Below are 22,482 nucleotides of genomic sequence, written 5' to 3' on the forward strand. Positions count from 1 at the left end.
ATTGAAAATAGATTTGCTAAATTCATTTAAAAAAAGAGAGGAGGAGGAGGAGGAGAAAACAGAATTTTTGTACAGCTAGATAAGTTATTTTGTTAAAAATTGGATTAATTAAAAAGCACTTTAAAAAATAAATATTTGATTTTTTTAAAAATTTTAATTCTAAATATTAAGAAATTATATTGATTTAAGATTAAATATTAAGGAAACGATTATAGCAATTCATTGTTTATGTTCAGTCAATTGACAACTTATCATTAAGTATATTATATTATCAAGATGTGTTGTGACTTAAAAGCATATTTAATAAAAAAATAGAAAGAAACATTCTTTAGATTAATAGGTTTGTTTTCAATGTGCTCTGTTTTGAATCATGTGTTAAAAACAAATATCATTTCTTTTGATATAAAAAAAAATATAAGAAAACTGGGGATCCGATTCCCCGGCCTCATCTACTGTACCAATCTCTTTCATTCTTGTTTCTAAAAATAAATCTTTGGAATTCTAAACGATTTCACCCATTATTTCGCCAACGAATTGGTCATTTTGTTAGTATATTAAAACCAATCAAAGTGCTCTATATTTATAGTGCAAATATAATTTAGAATAAAACTTTCTTTTGTTCCATAAAATATAGCTTATCAAATTAATATGTCTAATTTCTATTAATATTTTTGGGCCAATAGCTGAACGACGAAACGACTAATAAATCATTAAACTAAAAAAATAATTATGTTTACCTTCCATCCAAACTGCAGATGATGTTTATCCTTTCAAAGGATTAATTATTATTTTTGTCTCTTGTTTTATAATTTTGCTCAATTGACAATGGTAAGATGTAATTTCTATTCCGATGCTTTGAGCTATTTTCTGTTCTTCCGGTTTTATTATCGTGATGAATGCCTTTTCTCTGAGCGTATTGATCAAGATGGAGGGCCCTTAGAATCCAGGGAACATCGTGCGATGACAAACTGTTTAGCAATTGTTCATTGGTGACATCCGGAAGCGCTCTCTCGTATCTGCCGGATTTTCTGAACTTTCCATACTGTTCAAGCGGTATGTATAACACTAGAAAAATAAAAGAATATGTGAAAAGATGCATAAATATTGCTTTTTTTTACGTACTAGTAAATAATAAGTTGTCTTATTATTTTTTTTAATCAGTGACATCAAAATGTATGACCATAAACGCAACTATCATCATCCATCAATACATTATTTTACACATGATATTTTTATTATAACACAATGCGACATGATATTTAAGCTGGTATATATTTTTCTCATATAAACTTTTACCTTACCAACATAGTGTTCTGGAATTTTATACAGACTTAAAGGGGAGATAGAAAGCTGTCTTTAGGAATCATAATAATACTATAAGGAAGCATGATCGGAAATAACTTCGAGTGATAGTCAGGCAGGGGTGGGTTCCTCGAAGATTTCTTGTATACTCTCCATTAAAGATTCTTACCGTCTTCCCCCCTCATAAAATTTTGGATCTTGGGTAAGACAGCGAATGCCTTCATGGTAATTGCGAACAATAAGTTACTGATTGCAAAAGTAAGTAAATCTAGTGTGAATCTAACATTTCTTATTGAATCTGTCTGCGAATGCATACTTTGGATGTCTTATTTCCGACTGATTGAAATCTAATTTTGACATGAAATTATAGCTGTAGAAGCAAGATGAATACTATTGTAATAGTAACATGCCGCATTCTATAGATTTATGTCATTGCGCTTATGAGTTACTGCGTTTACATTTATGCAAAATATTACAGACCGACCAGAAACCTTTGACAGATTTTGTTCAGAATTTGATAAGAATCTATTTATCTTAGATCCTAGGCCAAATTTTCTTAGATTCTACTAATTTTATTTACTTCTTTGCTTATGTTATTTAGCTATCGAATTCGCTTATATATGAATAGATATGCAGACATATTTCTTATGAATAAGGTTCGCTCAAAATTTGATTGAATTCTACAAATTCAATCATAAGTACATTTGCCAAATTCCATCCATCTACCCTAAAGAATTTTTTTAATTATCTCTTTCACAGATAGATGGACAACACAGAGATAATACCAAAAATGTGCTTAAAGCTGTAGAAACAAGATGAATACTATTGGAAAATATGAATACTCAGAAAAGTCTGAAACGTAAAGATTCGTTAAAAAATTAGATTTTTTTTTATGATTACAGTATTTTCTCTTTATATAACTTCCTGTACGAGAAAGTATAAATTAAACTTTAAAAAATATCTAGCAAATTTTTAATATGATTTTTTTATGCAATGGTACCCAAGTGAGCTATTCAGAATGTCGTGTACAGAAACTGCGCCATAAAATGAAGCCCAATTTGTACTATGGAAGATGCATCGACAGTGAGGCGAAGGCACTATGTCCAGATTGATTCTGATAACCATCGGTGAACATTTCGTGATTTGATAAGTACTGTAAGAAACAAAATCAAATCTCAATGCTGCAAGCTGCATCTACCAGATGCCGGGTTGTTGGAAAATAATTCAGTCTTCAATTAGAAAAATAAAACATATTTATTTAGAGCAACCGCCGAGCTTACACTCGACATTGTTTCATTCTATCTAAAGTACATAATGACGTAATGACAGACCAATCAGATCGCTTCATTACATCCCTTCAACTTTCGTCGTAAGGGCTGTGACATCACAGTTGCAATCCAAGAGAAATAATGCAATGACGTCGCAAAAAAGTACCTCATTGGAAATCTTTCAAGATACAACCACACAGCAGCGCATTTATATCCATGTGACCATATTGGAAGTGACTATCGATCGCTCAGTATAAATAATTTATGTTGATTGCACTCATTTGATGTTAGAATCTGTTCAGGTCGCTTACAGGGCCATCTATCCATTTGTGACAATGCTTTCCTACATGCTTATGATTCATATCGATGTCCTCTATTTCACTCCACATTCTTTTAAAGATTTTCGGGGCAAGTATAAGCCCAAAGAAGCTGTTTATAAGCGTTATAAAAAGCTCAACTTTAAATGTCTGGTGAATCTGTAGCTGAAACCTCCCATAGTCCAAAAAATATGAAACTAATTTTGAGAATTGTGTCAACGTATATGTAAATATCGCATCTCAAAAAATTCTGTAAGTTAGATGCATGAAATTCAGTATGAATTATTTAAAAAAATTGTAGTTTTTATTCATATTTCATACCAAATCTATCAAATAGAAAGAGCAAATTTCATGTAAAGACATTCCTAATTTTCTTCACCATAAAAAGACCCATGTTAATAAAAATATTGTCAATGTGCAATGCACATCGTTAGTCAAACTGAAAGAAAATAAGAAATTTTTTTCATGACAGATTTTTTACATCTTTGAAATCTGATATTATTATTCCAGGGTAAACTAGCGAGAAAAATCCAGATTTAGTTAAATCTCTTCGCTTACAGCATTTTCAACTATTTTAATAGAAAGGTGCAAAAAAATAATTTTTATAAATTATATTAAAATTTTAAAAATTATATTAATTAAGGGCATAAAATATAGATTTAAAAATACTTTATAAATTTTATAATCCATGCAAAAAGTATGGAAAATGGAATTTTTTTTCTTTAATAAGGAGATCTTAGATAGCACAATATTATGTTACATTTCAAAAAGTTGGCTGTCTCATTTAATTATATACCGAGACACAACGATTATATATGTAATGAAGGTATGAAACATTTTATAATCATTATTTTCTGGCAGTAGAACTACAGTGTGGCTACTTGATACTTTCAGAAATAATGTGTAAAATACAGATATAAAATAGAAAAGGATAATTACACCAATATGAAGAACATAATAAATGAAAGTTTAATTTGTGATAATTGAAGTCGTGTTAAGAGTAATAACTATCGATAATCAGATAATATTTTACGTCATTGCCTAATCGCAGCAGGAATTCTTTCAACAGTCGACCTATCTCATTCTCCAAGTAGGGAAGCGTTTAGAAAGTCAACATTTTTTAGTTGTTTAGGATTTACTTTAGCCTCTAAATTCCCTAAATGTAAGTATCTAAAGGATTAAGATGTTTTAACTAAAGAAAATGGCCTAACTTTTTACTTACTAAAATCTTGACAACTGGCATGAAGTGAAGCCAGTGTTGATATGGCTAATTGTTATGGCTCGTACTGTAAAATTCAATTATGGAATATAATATATCAGCAACTGACGATAGATGTGAAGCTAATATGTTCTGTTTGCGAAATTCCTCTTTGAATTTTATCTTTTATTGAGGAATTTTAGAAGTACATTTTCATCATTTGAAATTGCAACCAAAACTACAACAAAATTTTTCTTCTGAAAAAGAATAACAGTTTCAAGGTTTTCTGATACACATTCGAAGAATTTCAAATGTATGACGTCATTTATAATATTAAAAAATTATTTAAAGCGAAAAAGTTTCCCATCGGAAAATATTATTCTGTCAACACTTTTGTTACTATGCCTGTTCAATAGAAGCTCACATCTTAGCAATATTTTCATGCCATTTAAACTCCGAGATATTCTTTTGCGGGAAGGCTGAACGTGCATAGATTTATCGCTCACGTTGTCCTCTGTAAATATTTTATTTGTATGTCTCTCGTTTTGGTTTTCTTCATATTCTTCCAATTTCAAATTAAAATATAATTCCAAATATCAGCTTTTTACAAAAAAAAATCGCTTATGCTTTCAGAAATTTTATAACTGCAAAAAGAGAAAGAAAAATTACTGTTATCAAAAATAATTAAAATGCTTATATTTTTGAAATGTGATGGTATTTAATACCAAAGAAAATATGATTTCAATTTATAATATAGAGTCTCTTTCAAAATACGTCTGTTAATAAAAAAAAATATCATTGTTGTACTTATATAGATGTAATTTAATTACATAATATTTTCAGTTTACCTTCATAAGATAGAATCTATAATCAAAAATTCAAACATATAGTAATGAAATAGATGGAAATATTAAAATGTTTGTAATGTCAATTTACCGTCTTCTTCCGGAGTGCTGTTATTATTATTACGATTATAATCAGCACTATCGTCATTATCATCTCCAGGCCTTGCTAAAAAAATTAAAGAAAATTATAATTAATTAATTTTATGCAAGTTAAAAAGGTAAAGAATTTTTTTTTATAAATTCCTTATTGATTCTAACGTATTTTAAATGCAAAAAGAATTAAAGCATACGATTGTATAAGAATTCAAAGAAACTACTAAAACAAAATTTTTGTTTTTATAAACTGAAAATATCTAATATTAAAGAAAAAGTGGCACTTTAAAAATATTTAGTATCTTAATATAAATTATTTTTAATTCAAATTTGAAAACACAAATGTAAATTTTTTGATAATAATATCACACTAATTTATTTTTCTGAATTTTTACTGAATTTAAAATGATATTTTTAATGATTTTTTAAAAATTTTTTTAATACACGTGTATTATAATGATTGACAATATATTTCTTTTATTATTTATACTCATGTCCATAAATTAAGAATAATTCAGAGTCACGCGGAAATCGAACTCTAAGACACATATATCACCCGTAAAATGACTACACACTTCTTCAAAAATCATATGCAAATTGCAGGAAGTCACCAGATGACACCGATAGTACGTCACAATGACGAGAGTGCAAGAGAGTGATGTATAAGGAATACAGGCAAAGAAGTAAAATTGTTCTCAAGCGCTTTATAAGCCTTTCAGTGCAATAACCGCATAGTTATGACACAAAGGATGCATTTGGATGATTTTTTACGTGATAGAATTATCGGCTGTCTGGAATGTGGGCGTATCCAGCTGGAAGTATCCGAGGAACTTGGAATCGCCCAGAGTGTCATCTCCAGGCTTTGGAAACGATTCCAAGATGATGGTAATGTGAGTAGACATTGCAGCACAGATCGCCCCCGAGTTAAAAGCCGAATGGACGGATATTTGGCAGTTACAGCCAAAAGAAACAGACGAATCACGGCATCAGACCTGTCTCGTCAGCTCTCTTCAGCCACTGGTACGACAGTTTCAAGGCAGATCGTGTTCAGACGCTTCGGGCAGATTGGTCTATACTCTCGTAGGCCTGTCAGATGTGTTCCACTAATTACAACTCACTGTTGCCTGCGGTTAGCCCGGAGTAAAGAGCATGCATTGTGGCACCGCACAGTGTACTTTTGTGATGTATTCCAACGTGTCCAGGTTTAGCTTGCAGTCCGATTTTTGCCGGACATTCATATGGAGAGCGCCAGGTACCAATTACAACCATGAGAACATCAATGAACGATACCGTTACGGTGGTGCAGGATTGCTCGTTTGGGGAGGAATTATTCTGGGTTCCAGAACTGACCTTCATGTTCAAATTGGAACCATGACAGGCCAAATCTAACGGGACGTCATTCTGGAATAACATGTACGTTTGTTTCGGGGCGCCATGGGCACAGAATTCGTGTTTATGGATGGAAACACCCGTCCTCACCGTGCAAACATCGTAAGCGAATGCCTTCGATCGGAGGATATCACCGTATGGATTGGCCAGCATTCTCACCGGACTTGAATCTAGTAGAGCATGTGTGGGACATGCATGACCGACGAGTTGCAGTCCGTCAACCACATCCTACATGTCGACCGGAACTTCGGAGAGTATTGCTTGATGAGTGGTGTAATATTCCGCAAGATCAGATTGATAATTTGATACTCAGCATGCCTAGGCGTTGTACGGACTGTATTGAAACGTCTGGGAGACATACTATGTATTAACCATCATACCAACCATATAATATTGGTTTGTAAATAGGTAATTTTTTTGTTCTTTTCTCCAGGGAGCAAAAAATAGCAATTTTTATTAATGATATGAAACATATAGCATCTTTTTTGCTCTTTGACAATTTTGTTTAATAAATAGGCTTTACAACTAAGTCACATTTGTTTTGCTCCTGACTCTTTTTTTTCCTGAACTTGCATTATCCTTAATTTATGGACATAAGTGCATATTGATCATTTTAAATGATTTATTGTTAATAAAATCTATCACAATGTACCAAAATTTGGTGTCTAATTTCAAGTGTATTAAATACTAATTAAAAATAAACTAAATATCAATATACATTTTAACATTTCAAAACAACGCAAAAATGAGGCGTAATATTTCAAACTCTCAATTCTTATAGGAAACGGCATACGAATTGCTACAAGTCTGGTGAAAACTATGTTTAGGAAACTATTCATGAAAAATTGTTAATATCTTTCTAAACATTTCGGATTCGGATATTTTATTCTTACATTTTATGTATGATTTGCAATATTTGGGTGTTGTTATATCACTTATTAGCTTATCTATATAAAAATATGCATTAAATCATGCTATATTACATTTATTAAATCTTTATAAGATATATAGCTGATTTTGTTAATAAATTTACCCTGATATTTGAAAATAACTTCCGTTATTAACTAACAACGTGACTGTGGTTGAATTCCTACTTGAATAAGATTAAATTATACATATATATTAGTCTATTTTCCTCAATCTTTCTCGGATTCTTAAACGCATATTCTTGAGATTTAGCATTTTCTTGATTACTAGCTTTTCTTTTATAATGTTCCTCAAAAAGAATTTTTTTTTTCAAAATAAGCGATATTTTTATCTGTTTTCTTTTTATTAACTGATCTATTGATAATTCGTTATTTTAAATTTTTTTCTACGAATGATTTTATATATGCTTTATAAAAGTTTCTAAAAACTGCTACAGATTCGTTAATGATTTGCTTACAATTCGTTGCGAATAATTTTTGAACTTTTAGTATAAGCTATTTAATAAATTTGATTTTCACTTGCAAAATGTTTCAAAAATTTCTGCCGATTTATTACAATTTTAATAGATAAAATTTTTTAATTAAATTAATGAAATTAAATTCTACAATTCATTTGGAAAACGGAAATGCAATAAAGGAAAATTTTAGATAGTTTATTTATAGCACAAATAACATTTACCTCTTAGTCCTAACCCAAACATTCCTCCGGCATTTCCTGTAATGTAACATTTTTGTTATAACTTCATGAATTTTATAAAGAATAAAGCAAACAGATATATCTTAATGCGTTTATTTTAACTTCGGAAGAATTTAGAAATTTTTTAAACAGTTCTTTAAAACTATTGTCATGCTACAAAGCAAATTAAAATGATCTTCCAAAAAAAGTTTGGCCATCCTTTTAGGTAAATATTTAATATACCCTAAATTAGCCTTGTCAAAGCAAAAAAATGAACTTCTATTTATCGCGAAATATTAATAACAACAAACTATTTAGAGACAAGGTAAAAAAAATCTTATTATGTACTTTGTGGACCTTAAATTTTCAAATAGTTTAAAATACATTAAATTAGAAGAGATTGGGGCAAGTGAAAACAATTTTCGTTAAATTTATTCTCATAAAGTTAGATTTTACTTGGAAAGAAAAAAAATTGGTGATACATTTTAGAAAATATAGTAAATATACAAAATGAGAGTTATCGTGATTGATAATTCTTGATGCTTGCATTCTTGTTCTTGATGCTTGCATTCACCTAATATTTTCATTATGATTGTGACATTTTTTTTAAATAAAATAGTGTTGGTGAAATGTTTTTCACCTCTTCTACAAACCATTGGTTGAAGCTTAATGAAGATTTCCGACACAAAAGAGATTGAAGAAAGATATAGAGATTACATCTACACTGATGAGTCTTACATTCATTATTTACTTAAAATGTAAAAATTAATTTTTTAAATATTTCATCCGATAGCCTTTCTTGCTGACCTATATATTTGTATAGCAAGGCTTTTAACAAAATTTTTAAAAGTGATGATTTTTATTTCTACATTTCAGAGTTTATCACTCGCTCTGAGTTTGTTCTCAGAAATAGATCTTTTGAACTGATCAAAATCAAAATACTCCCTAGATAAATGTGAGGGAGCTTGGGAGAAATATTTTGAAATGATATCTATACAATACCAGTATGAGTTCTCATTTTTTTTTTCCTTCAAAGAATGGTGTGGTACTTTCCGAAGTTTGATTTGCACTTTTGTCTTGATGAAATTTCATTCTTTAAAGATCATAGAGATAAAAAAGTGAAATTTCTTCTGTTCATTTCTCTTGATAATATGTTGAATTAGTTTTAATATTTTTTTATTTTCTTCTTATATTTATTTTCCCAGTGTAGAAGAAACTTGAGAGAATTGTAAATCTCTTACTGAAATTTTCTTTCCATTGACAGAACCAGGTTCTTGCATTTTTTCTTTCGGTTTTTGGTAGAAAATAAATCCATTTTTGTCGCAGTCATTTACGTGAATATATACTTTATCAAGGATTATAATGTGGTTCTATTTCTCTCCTGTTAAACAATTTTCATTCAGGGATCTAAATATATCTTCTACGGTATCTCAACAAAAACTAGTGAACATTCATTTTTTAAACTGTTAATCTTGGTTTATTAGGTACTTATTTATTGTTGAAACGAGGTATTTATTATTTAAAGATACTGCGATTGATTTCTGCGTGGACAAGCTTTTTCTTGTTACTAACGATTTCATTTTAGAAATATTTGAAACGGTACGAATCTTTATTAAATATCAGTATCTACCCTTCTTTTCATGTAGAATTAATTGTCAACTGTTTTATTCTCTTTCAGAATAATAATATTTCTTATTTTGTTCTTAGAAGTAATTATACTTTGCATTTCTTATTGCTTTTGCTAAGAAATAAGAATATTTCGCTTAGGAAAGCACCAGAACCTATTCTTTAATCTACAGTCGTGTTTATATATGATATTTTGACAGAAGAATGAACATGAAAGGGGAAATGCGATATTTCTCATTTCAAATAATAATCTGTTGCCGAAAGTTTTCATACCAAAAAATTTGCATTTTAAAAATTGCTTATCGAAATCATTCTAAAAAGGTGTAAATACATTTCGTGGTTTAAAGAGATTTTGCTTTTTACCTTCACTATAGACGTCTGTACCATCACTACCTCCAAAAGATCCTTCTCCGGTTATAGTACCTCCACTGCCAGAATAAGAGTTTCCACTTCCTAAAAACCCAATCAATAAAATTTAAATAAACAGTTCCGATAAACAAAGATAAAAGAAACAGAAACATAATAATTAAGGTATATTATTTAATATTATGATATATTTTATGTTCAAAATATAAGGATCTTACAGAAATAAAATTTCATTTCCTCAGATTATACATTAATAAACGACAGCAATTAAATAAATTAATATCCTAATTTGATAGTTAACATTTTTAGATTACTTCAATTGTTGCTGTTGTAGTAGCTAAATTTCTTTACATCTCTTATTTTTTTTTCCTCCAATTACGACATAAGATTCTTTTTTTAATCATAAATTTTAAAAGTTTTAACTAATTCATATAGTATTTTTTATATGTTAACAAATTGTTTTTGTATATTTTTATTTTATTTTATTTTCCTCATCGTAAAACTATTGTTGGGATAGGAAAATTTTCAACCCATTTAGCATCGGTAAAAAGGATACGTGAATTCGAAATACTGAATTTCAAAAATGGAAAAAAATTATTTTAGCTTCTTCTTGAAACAAGGGGAAAATGATAAAAAATACTTTTAAATAATTAATAAAAATTTGAGTATCGATAAGCGTATAGATAGTTTTGAAAACCCAGATAACTGTGTCTGTGTGTTTTTAATTTGATATACTTGTATAAAAAGAGAACGTGATATGTTTTCTAATGTATTGAAATACATCAAAGGAATATTATAATAAATTATTCGAAATACAAAATAAAACGATGAATCAGCCTTAGCACTAAATGCAAAATATGCAAAGCAGAGAAGTTGCTAAAATAGAGCTAAAATCTTTCACTTCGAAATCAAACTGATAATTAGTTAGTTTAGAAAAGATTTATCCCCCGTTCAATTTTCAGATCCAACTAAGTGATTGTATGAATGGGACATCCAAATATTTTTACCTCGACGATCTTTCACATATTTTAATATAATCCGTAAAATATGATAATCACATTTTCGAGAAATTGGCAAATGCATAATTCACATGTTTCGATTTCGCCTTTTCTCAATTATAATCCACTCACTTTCCTCAAACATATTCATTAACTGATGAATAAGGTATTTCTCTATGCATTTCAGGTATGTTGGGCATGTATTTTATACCATATTACACCACATACTATAAATCGATACTATATAAAACGTCATTCATTTTTTTTTTGTTAGCGTTATGCCTTTAACTTTTAAGATGAAGTGAAGAGAGAAAGAGGAACTGTTGATCACTGTGTGGCTGATTCCAGTAAGAGTGAGCGATGGTAGGAGTTCCGAGAAATGAGTCCAAATTTAAATCAGAATTTAATTGTATATTTGAAAGATTAAATAATCGATAATTATTTACATATTATCGATTATTTAATCTTTCAAATATAATAAACTTGTATTTCCAAGAAAAATGTCATCGCTTGTGATAAGGCGCGCGATAGTTAGTATGATCTAGAACGGAATTCACTGATATCATTTTGAATCCCGCTTTTAAAAACATCTGCACCACATCGTGGATTTTTGAAATAAAACAATTTTTATTCTAATTTCTCTTTGGATGCAAATAAAATTCATCTCAGTAATGTAGATAACTTTCCGAATCTTTATGGTGTTCAATTAAAGTCAGATTGTAATTTGTCTTATATATCTGGCTTTTCAATCATACAAAGAAAATATGATGTATTTCACGCATGCGGAGTCAAAATTGATTCATTATGGATTCATCATATTTTCTATAAATATTCAAAGAATTTCATTATGAATTCTAATATTGTACGTTATAACTCATTAACTAACTAACTATATTATATATATATATATAAACTCGTTCAACTGTTCTTTGAATAGATTAAAGTACTCACCTCCCATATATAATCCAGAGCCTCCTGAAAAAATTAAATACATTTAAATTAATATAATTAATCATTGAAACAGTCAATAATTACTCTTCTTAATTCGAATGAACTGCATAATACTGTCCTCCTTTATTGATTCGCAATAATTTTATGGGAAAGTAAATATATATTTATACATTTCCGCAAAATATAAAGTTCCTTAAATATGATATTTCTGAAACTGTAATGATAAATGATGAAAGTCCCTTGCGAACTTTCCCGATTCTAATTTCCTTTGAGAATCTGTATCTAATGTAATTATACATTTTTTCTTGATTTTAATATTTATTAACAAATTAACGAAACTTCTTTTTTATTCCTCTCGTTATTTGGACAATGTATCTGACGTAATTACTAACTTCATCCGTCTAAAAATTATTCAAAATTAGTAAGTCTGTCATTTTGCCAAAATCTGCATATTCTAAAGAACATTTATCTACTTTTAAGCATCAATAATGCAGCAATTATTATAATTTAAAAATATAAATTTAAAAGAAACTGATTTTGACAACACACAAATTTGATAAATTATGTTAGAGAAATGTTTTATTATTATGTAATAAATCTGGCGATATTTTAATTGATAAATTTAATAAATTATGTTAGAGTAATGTTTTATTATTATGTAATCAATCTGGCGATATTTTAAATAAAATAGAAATTTTTAAAATCAGATTATTCCATAACACTTTGGTAGCAACTAAATTAAGTCTTATTCTTCATATGCAACTTTGGAAATATAATTTACATTTTCGCGCTCAAGTATTTTTAATAATATAAATATTAACTTATAACAAATGACACTGACAATCAAATATTTTTTTCATGTATTGAAATATCTTAGAAATTTCCATTTTTCAGAAATTTGAATTCGACAACTTTATTATTTATTAGTCTTCTAGATTATTTTAACTAAAAACAATATTAAAATATTAGCATTGGATATATTTTGCAAGTAATTTGCGTAGTGCTCTATACTGATAAAAAAAAGCAGAAGCGTTTTTTTTCTTCTCTTTTATGGATTAGATGAAGAGGCAAAATTATAGTATGGAGTTTCTCACAATATCTTCAGTATATAAAATATATATCGCATAAATATATATTCAGTATATATCGCAGTATATAAAATGTTCGCTCTTATAGTAGCTCATTTCTAAATCGCTAGAGATAGACATATAGTTCCAGTTGGTCAAAGTTCTTTAAATGACAGGAGTAATTATATTTTACGTTGTTTGAGTCAATAAATGCATTTCTGAAAAAGGTGCGATTTCTAACATTTAATACGCTTTCCTTGTCTTATCAGTCATATTTAGTAAATTATTGTAGATAAATTTCTCATTATATCAAAAAATACCAACTCTACATATATTTCCAGTGTTTTATTAATTAAACTGACTGTGTTCTAGTTGTTTAACCTAGATAGAATTCGTATACAATTTTTAAAGAACAATTTGAAAATTAAACAAAACGTTACATTATTTCAATTTACAATGATCCCTTAAAATCTCTTTCGAGACTCCCAAAATTATTAGTAGAATTCTTCTAAAATAATGATATCATTTCATAAATCGGTTTGTTTTAGTAGCGAAAAATTCAAAAGAATTATTATGGCAGAAGGACAAGGATTACCTAAAAATTAGGTTTTGTAAATTTTTGTGAGTATATTAAATTATTCTTATAAAATAAAATAATTCTTTCCTTCATTTAAAACATTTTTAATTAAAATTATATGTATACATTTCCAATGGTTCGGAAATTGGCTGTTGGTTCACGATAGGCTTGGACCTCTTGTATAATGCAGGCTATAAATGTCATGCGTTTCATGCTTGCATATATTATTGTATAAAATTTCACATTGAAGCCTTTTTAAAAGAACCACAGAAAGTAGAGGTAAATGTTTATTTGTAGGGAGATGCCTACAAACCTAATAAAGGAATGTTCACAAATTCAAAGGTTCTATTATGGATCACACTGCTAATACTTCATTGTTTTAATTTTGTTCAGGATCAATAAAGATATGGTGTTTATCTTCAAAATCGATTCTAATGTAACTATTCTTATTCTTACACATGCTAATAATTAGAAGACTCCCCCCCCCAAAAAAAAAAATCAACAAATAAAGGAAATAAGCTTATTTTATTGCTAAATATTATGCACACATTTTAATAAAATTTTCATGAATGTTTTTTTTTTAAATTTTAGTTCTATGTTTCTTTATTTCAAAACATATAAACTGAATTTTCATTAATAAATTATTTCTTTTTTATTTTAAAGAAATAAAGAACGAATGCCTCATACACTTGATAAATATGTCAAGGGTCTTTTTTATAAAGCATTTTTAGCATATCTTTTTTTTTGGGGGGGGGCTCATTCAGAAGGATTCATTGTGTGCAGTTTTAAGTAGTCAAAAATTAGAGCAGTAGAAACTTTAGTATCTCTTGAACTACTCCATGGCATTTTGTAAGAATGTCAGAACAACCTTAATTCAATAATGATGATTCAGGTCATCAGATGTTTATCCTTTAATGGCAAAGGGAGGATGTGCGGAAGGATTTTCCCTTCAATTTTAAGATGAACTGCATTTAAACATATAAAAATTTGCATTAAATATGTGAGAAAATATATACTTTATACCTAGTTTTAATTTATTCATGTTTCTTAAATACTTCTCTTGAAGGAAGTAATGAAGGAAATATTAAACGATTTTGTTCCTTACCTCTACCATACCCACCGCCATCTTCACCATACATTCCCTCTCTTCTTATAAAAGTAGGGCTACCACCAAAAGAGGTTCCACCTCCTAAAAATTAAATATCATTCAAATCTTAATTCATATTGATTAAAAAATATTCATGCCTTAATTCATATTAAGTAGTACTACCAAGGATAAGACCACTATTGCTGATTAATTTTGGTGTACTTATACTTCCTACAAATTAAATATTATCAATGTATTAAATGATATTCATTAAATGTTATTCATCTCTTTATTTATATTGAGTACACTACTACAGATAGGTCTGCTATTGCTAGTAAAAATGCGTCAACTTCTCTCAATTAAAAATTAAAAATTCACTTCTTAGATAATTTCTAATAATTCACCTCTTAGATAATCATTGAATATTATTCATATGTTAGCAAATATCGAGCAAAAGAGATAGGCCCACTATTGCTAACAAATGCGATTACACTCACACCACATAAAAATTAAATGTAATGAAGTTTCAATATGAAATTCTACTAAACAAACAATAAAAATTAAAATTTTATCTATAGATAGAATTAACTCACACCACATAAAAATTAAATATAATGAAGTTTCAATATGAAATTCTACTAAACAAACAATAAAGATTAAAATTTTATCTCTAGATGGAATGAATCCGCCATGTAAATTTTGTCGAATTCTTTTGCATATAGTACAAACTAATAATTTCGTGTTGACTAGTCATGTGATCTAGAATCTTGCTTTAATTATATCAAATTCTCAGTTCTGAAAGTGAATTTGTCAAAAGTATCTGAATGAGAGAGAAATTTATCCTAATAGACTTTCCCATGCAAAGAAGTTCAGTTATTGCAAATGGGCCCAAAGAAAATTTCTGAATGATACTTGCATAATTGAATTTCGTTCCATTCTTCATGTGCCAGAAGATGAAATATATATAAATGAATAATAGTGTACTTTAACACTCCAGTTGCTTATACCGCGATTTCCTCGGGCCGGCAATCAATCCATTTTCTATTGCATCCTGCGTTTTTCTCAATTTAGTGCGTTTGGTTTTATGATTACAAATTTTTATTATATCATATTATTATCGTGTAACATATAGTATCAGCTCACTTTGTTTGAAAAATATTTGAATTTATTAGCGACTAAACAGTGTTTTTTTTTAATTACGCAGTCAAGAGGGTCAGTAATTTAAATAATAAATAATTTTAATATTCGCTATATTAATTAATTCGAATATACAATATCTAATTAATGGGTATGAAGTATGGCAATGTTTCCGATTAGACAGTAAATAGGACTGAAATTTGAAAAGCTAGTGAAACTTAAAATTTTCACAGCAGCACGGAAAAAATAATGTTCCGTTGCGCTTATTGCAAGCATTTATAGAAAGAAAAAATTTAATAATGTAGATGAAAGTTTACATCAACAGTTAAACACAGTAGGAAAGGAGAAATAAAGAAAGAGATAATGAAAATCATTATAAAAATGACAAAGTTTGAAATAAGAAATTAAAAAAAAATTGTACAAAATGTATCTATTATCCAGACTAATAATGAAGGATGTAATAAGCAATGTGTGTTGAGACTCTACAGAAATTTGACTTGATCGAGAGCAACAAAATTTCGCACAAATATGTTTTAGAGGGTAGGAATAAGCATTTCTGAGAAACTTTTTTTAAAAAATCAGAAAGTAAAAGGATCCTTCAGCGATAACTTCAGAAAATATTATTGTACAAAATTTATTTTTACATTTTATTTATTATTATATATTATTTGTTTTTTGTGCTTGGTCTTTAAAATAAGTTATATGAACACTTAAATTTTTAATGAACTGCGATATCACTGGACTCAATTCCAACAGAAAGGTTCATACAAACAATAAAATGAGCAGGTGTAAAGCTTTTAAAATAACACAGCTTTGGCCACAATTTTGCTTAAGATATTGTAGAGAGAACCATAGACATCAAATTATGCATAATGGATTCAATTTAAATTAAAAATACTCCCAGCGAATCAGCTGATTGCCAAAGCCAACTAGTACTCAAGAAAAAAATGTATTGCCATATATGTAACGATCAATGCATTTAATTGTTGAAAAATATTCAAGTTTGCATGTAATACAATAAATTACTATAATGGCAGTTTAATAGTTTTTAAATACATAGACGGATTATAAGACTCCATAATAATACGGCAATGGTTTTTTTTGTAGTTAAAAAGACAGAAATAAAAATAATTTGTAATATTTTGTGTTTCTTTGCTATTAATGCAAGCTGTTAGTTTAATCTTTTCATAAAAATCTTTTTAATTGTCTTTATTATTTCCCTTCCCATGATCTTTCAAATATGCTTTACACTTCAAAGGTTACTTCAATTTCCAGAGAAAAGACAAAAGTATATATTGTAATATGCTTTGCTTGCCGCAATACATTTTCTTTTATAAAGCGAATAAATTGTTTATTTTGTCAAAAACCCGGTTGTTTAGAAAAAAAAATCTATGTATTTATTATAAATTTCATTTTTCAATTCTTTGTTAGCAATTGCCAAATCCATTCATTCCTTACAAATTATAACAAAACGAATTGAAATGTAACAGCAAAAACATTTGAATTTGAACTCTGTGAATGCATTGTTCTCTTTCAGATATTTTTTTTACGATTTTCGAAGTAGAAAATAATAATAAGAAAATTTTACAGAAAAAAGCTGGTACTGACAATATTTTTTTAAATATGAACTGCTATGCTATTTTATAAAATCCATTAAGGGTGACTTGCTTTGAATACTAAAATCATGATATACTGAAATTTGTAGAATTGCTTAATATCTAATCTTTAAATTTGCAATAAATTATATCACAGTTTTCTTTTAGTAAAAATATTTTGAAATTTTCTATATATCGGACAATTCCTGACATTTAAAAATTAATGATTTATTTATTTGAATTTATATGAATTATTATTATATGAATTTATTAAAAATTATAGAATTTAAGGAGTATCCCCTTGACGTAAGAGAAAATTGTAAATTTTATCACGCAAAAGAAAATTATAATATCACATTTTTTTCAATTAATCAACGAAGCGAAAACGTGAGTTTAATCATTATAATTAATTTTTTCAAAAACATAATTTAATTAATTTACGACATGTTTTTCCCATATGATGAGTAGGATACCATATTGAGCATGAATCTTCCAGAGCAGAAAGACTATCCTTTTAATGCCAATTTTGCGAAAATTTATACTTTTTAGAATATGTGTTTTTGATATATATTTTTTAGAATATATATTTTTGATTTTTAAATTGGGTTGTATTTACTAATGGAGAGAATAATTGGACTCCAGGCCAGAATAGCTTGGTTGGTAGGGTGTTGGATTCGCATCCCTTTGATTGTGAGTTCGAATCCCACCTGTCGAAGATTCCCCGTGCGTATGGTGGCTAGCGCACGTATAAATCTATCGTGGCAATACCACTGAGGGTACTGAGTTGGAGGTGATCTTTCTCTGATTCAGGTCTAAATTGCGATCTGTGAATGAAATGTATGAAGTCCGCTCCCCGTTAAAACGGTTGTGACACATGAGTAGCTACGCCATACTCTTGACCCTAGATGGCGCTAATGAAACAGGAGACGCTCTCTCGGCTTAAAATCGTTGACGGTTTGTCAGTGGGCTTGTCTATGACAAAAGCCATTAGAAACAACAGAATTGAACTTCAAAATTAAAACATTATCCTTTTGGAAATTTCTCAGACACATTTGTCCTTAATATCACCTTCAAACGTTATAAAGACAGAATGATGTTGAACTTGGTATCATAGATTTAATTAAAAAATGAATAAGTTTGTTAGGAAGATAAGGAAGACTTTTTTCAGTAAGGAAATTATCTTGAATGAGAGTGCACGTTACTTCTCAAGATTAGCTTACCTGACGCTGCAGCTGATGCTTCACCTCCACCGGCAGCTCCACCACTACTCGAATCTTCTATAGGCTGTGAACCTGAAATTTGATTCCCGCATTAAGATGATTACTTTCTTTCATTTTTTCAGAAAATTCAATTTAAATGCTTACTTTGTATTTTTCCCGTAATAAAAACTGTATAAAAGATCTTCGTGTAGTAATTTTTCAGGTGTCACTGATAAAAAAAATACTTCTTTTTTCTTTATTAGCAAAATTAGGAAAATTAATGCTGTTGACTGTTATTTGATATACAAGGGGTGTTCAAATGAAAAGGTACAAAACGCCGTAACAATATAACCGTTAACATATCTGCCTATGCCGCTATGAGAGAACGTAGCGAGACGATCGGAGTTCCCGGCGCAAATCGAAGCATGCGCTTGCTCCCGCATGCGCAGGGGAGAGCAGAATATCTTGTAAAGAGCGCCGTCCAATTGACGTGGCAGGTCCGCCATTTGTTGAATTCCTCACGGACTGAAGAACCATTAACTTCGATATGCACTGTGAGACACTCCGAAGACTACGTAGTTCCATCAAGAATGAAAGACGGGGCTACTCACGGAGGGCGTGGTTCTGCACCATGATAACGTGCGTCCACATGTCTCCAGGGTCAAACACGCGGAACTGGCCAAGTTCAAGTGGGAGCAGCTCGACCATTCGTACTACAGCCTAGACATGTCGTCGTGTGATTTTCATGTGTTTGGTCCCCTGAGAAATCATCTGAAAGGAAAGCGCTTCAACTCGGACCGCTAACTCAAGGACGCTGTGAAGGACTGGGTCTCGTCACGGCCACAGGAATTCTGGGAACAAGGAATCCTTCAGCTCGTTAATCAATGGGATCCTCGTCTCAGGACTACGGTGTATACTTTGAATACTTATACCCACAGTGTCGTTTCGTACCTTTTTTAAAATATCATTTTTTGTGGTTGCAAATAAATGATAAAATTTCCGATTTTTAACATTTATAATGATTTTTTTTAAAGAAATGATTATTATTTCTTTTTCATTTGCAGAATCAGCAGGATAAACGTTGTTGACAGATAAACTTAATCAGTTTTGTGGTAATTGGTAAATAGCAAGATTTGATATTTATAATAGGTATAAAAATGTATTTTAAAATAAACTTCTTATAATTCCGAGTAATCAAATTTAACGATTTATCCCCTCGAGTTTGGAATTTACTTTTAAAAGACTTTTAAATTCTATAATTAACACTAAAAAAAGAAAATATATTGCTGTAGTTTTCTTCTGATTGTCATATTTATATATCAAATTTATATGATACTTTTTATTTTGTAATTTGACCAATTTTTAAGGACTTTCGTTCTAAGACTTTGTGCTGAAATGAATTGTCATTTGAGACTGTAGGATAGTTACTAAATACGGTTACAGATATAAAAATTTTTTGTTATTAAAAAATGTTGAACTTGAGAGTTTGATGATTCTCCACGTTTCTTATCTTTTTGACTACGAAAACACATTTTTGCAGTTATATCTGTCACCATATAAACAAGGTAACTCATAGTTTGTCACAGCAACTTAAAACATAACAGAAGTATTATTCAGAAAAACTTTATCAATTCGAAGTGTTTCATGTCTATCCTCTAAATATATTGAGTATGCGATAAAATTTCTAACATTATCATATTTTTCAGTGCAGAGTTCGAAAAAAAATTATTCCGCTAACACTTTTGCCACCATGCTGGCTCGGACATAACTTGCATCATTGTAATTATTTTATTATTTATACAGAGAGCAAAACTTGAAATTTGGTTTTTCGAAAATACAGCAAACCAAGGTGTTCATTTTTCATAACTTGTTAATTTTAAAACTCACGCTCTCTTTTGTAACTATTTCATATGTCGAATATTTTGGCTTTCATTTTAAAAAAACTTGTTTGGTGGGCCCTTTTTTTCGTATGAGATGAACTTGATACATACATCTATTCATTTATTTTTAATTGTATAAATAAATGTCCAACAAGGAACAAGACATTTTAAACGTTAAAAATTTTTTCCTATAGATATTCCATGACGCAAAGCTCTTTAACTATTATGCTTCTGGCTTCTATTTTAAAATAATTTAAAATTATAGCTTTTTATTAAAAAAAATATTCTGAACCAACCAAAAGGCCGCCAAACGCCGAAATAAAAAATGTAGATGTTTTATTAAATGATTAAATTTGATCATTAATTTATTAAGTGTTAGCATTACAGTAATTAATTGCTAATCCGTTGAAGATTAATGAAATATTCCAGCATTTAATACAAACAATCCAGAATTATAAAAAGTAAAATTATGTCATTGTATTATCCAATTAATTAATTGCGGCTGTCTAAAAACAATCTGAGCAGCAGTATTTGGAAAAGGGAAAAAGAACATAATTAAAATATTAATTTTTTTTCTCTTCTATTTCTTAATAAGGAGTATCTGAAAATTGATAATTTCATTAGAGATACCTTATTTGATAATGTTGATAATGGAGTAAATTATGAAACGCGTTATGTACTTTTAATAGCTAAGCACATATAATCTAGGACATATCAAAAGATCTAGATTAGGATATATAACAAAACTTGTTTATTCTAAAAACACCTTCAGGGAGTATAATTGTCTAAAATATAAAGCAGAACTTACCGATGGGAATTTTTTCTCCATTAGCTAGATAATAAGAAAATAGAAGTACATTTTATATGATAAATTTAATAATAAATTTATATTACAATTAATTTTTTTCTGAATGTTTAAAATCCAAACAGTAATTACAGAAGTCATAAAAATGGTCAAAATTATAAAAAAAAAAACCATCTGTGAAGTTATAACGTGAAATCCTTGAATTCATTCAATACAGTTTTTTTATTACTTAGATGCTATAAAAGTATTCATTCAAAACAGATTGAAATAATATTTAAAAAATATGAAGGAAATTCATATTTCTATAGCGAAAGATCGTAGCATGACATTATAACACACTTAATTCATTCGACATAATTATAAAATGATGATACAGTTCCAGGGGACAATGAGATTATATAATATTGCATTACTCTTCCCTTCTCTTTTGGATACTAGATGGCGACGCCTGATTAGGCCATCCCATACGTCAGCCCATACTTCATTGCGATTGTAATTGGAATGAGATGTGACGCCGAACTGTGAGTCCGCGCGCGTGAATGTCTTGTCTTTGTGCTTGTTTAGTGTGTGAATGTGATTATTAAAAGAAATGTTCCTAAAAACATTCGTTCTGTTGCTTCCTGCACGGATCATAATAATCTACATACCACCACCTTGGCATCCAACGTGGGGCAGAATTTGTGAGGAAACGAAAGTGACGTCGTGCCGACCATCACAAGAAAAGTTCCCCACCGCCACAATATTGTTTTTTTCACAAAATGACTATATATTCTGACTCCCTTTACGTATTGTGAGCATGCATTCACTTAACATTCATTATATGCTTCACTCCATTTTCACGAATTCAAAAGTCCCCTTTTCTTTTATATCATGTTTTTGAGATTATTTCATGCATATATTACCGGAAATGTATGAAATACTGACATTCTACAAAATTCCTAAGCATTTTAAAGTAAAATATGGAATATGAGAATACAATATATTCTTCTAATATATTGTATTCTCAGGCTGTGATGGCGCAAGGACAAAGTGCGGCTAAACTGTGCCAATCAAATGGTAAAACCCAAACAGGGCGGAGTTAATTTATCATCGGCAACTCATTGGTTTATCGTCAAATAATGGAAAAATACCAGAAGGCGTAGCATAAGGTACACTTAAAGGGAGTAAAGATTCCCGTAGA

At 29.3% G+C, this 22,482-nt stretch overlaps 1 protein-coding gene across 1 annotated transcript; it reads right to left on the bottom strand.

Annotated features, from left to right (window-relative positions):
* Positions 1–743: 743 nt before the first annotated feature.
* On the bottom strand, positions 744–19,325 carry LOC129975504 (heterogeneous nuclear ribonucleoprotein A1-like). The gene is made up of 8 exons (XM_056088566.1): positions 19,229–19,325; positions 18,639–18,710; positions 14,705–14,788; positions 11,956–11,979; positions 10,004–10,093; positions 8,018–8,053; positions 5,022–5,096; positions 744–1,065 (listed from the first exon to the last, which is right to left on the bottom strand). The coding sequence occupies exons 1-8, from the start codon at positions 19,323–19,325 to the stop codon at positions 779–781; spliced, it is 765 nt and encodes a 254-aa protein (XP_055944541.1). The 3' UTR covers positions 744–778.
* Between the last annotated feature and the right edge of the window lie 3,157 nt (positions 19,326–22,482).

Source organism: Argiope bruennichi, chromosome 7, assembly GCF_947563725.1.
Source record: "Argiope bruennichi chromosome 7, qqArgBrue1.1, whole genome shotgun sequence".
NCBI lineage: Eukaryota > Metazoa > Arthropoda > Arachnida > Araneae > Araneidae > Argiope > Argiope bruennichi.

What these genes read in the sequence shown, in the direction of transcription:
- LOC129975504 (XM_056088566.1), bottom strand. Translation starts at nt 19,325, where the DNA reads ATGGTCGAGCTGCTCCCACTTGAACTTGGCCAGTTCCGCGTGTTTGAC. An exon ending in TGGCGGTGGGTATGGTAGAG is followed by an intron (nt 11,980 to 14,704) that starts GTAAGGAACAAA and finishes TAATTTTTTCAG; the next exon opens with GAGGCTCTGGATTATATATG. An exon ending in CAGCACTCCGGAAGAAGACG is followed by an intron (nt 1,066 to 5,021) that starts GTAAATTGACAT and finishes TTATTTTTCTAG; the next exon opens with TGTTATACATACCGCTTGAA.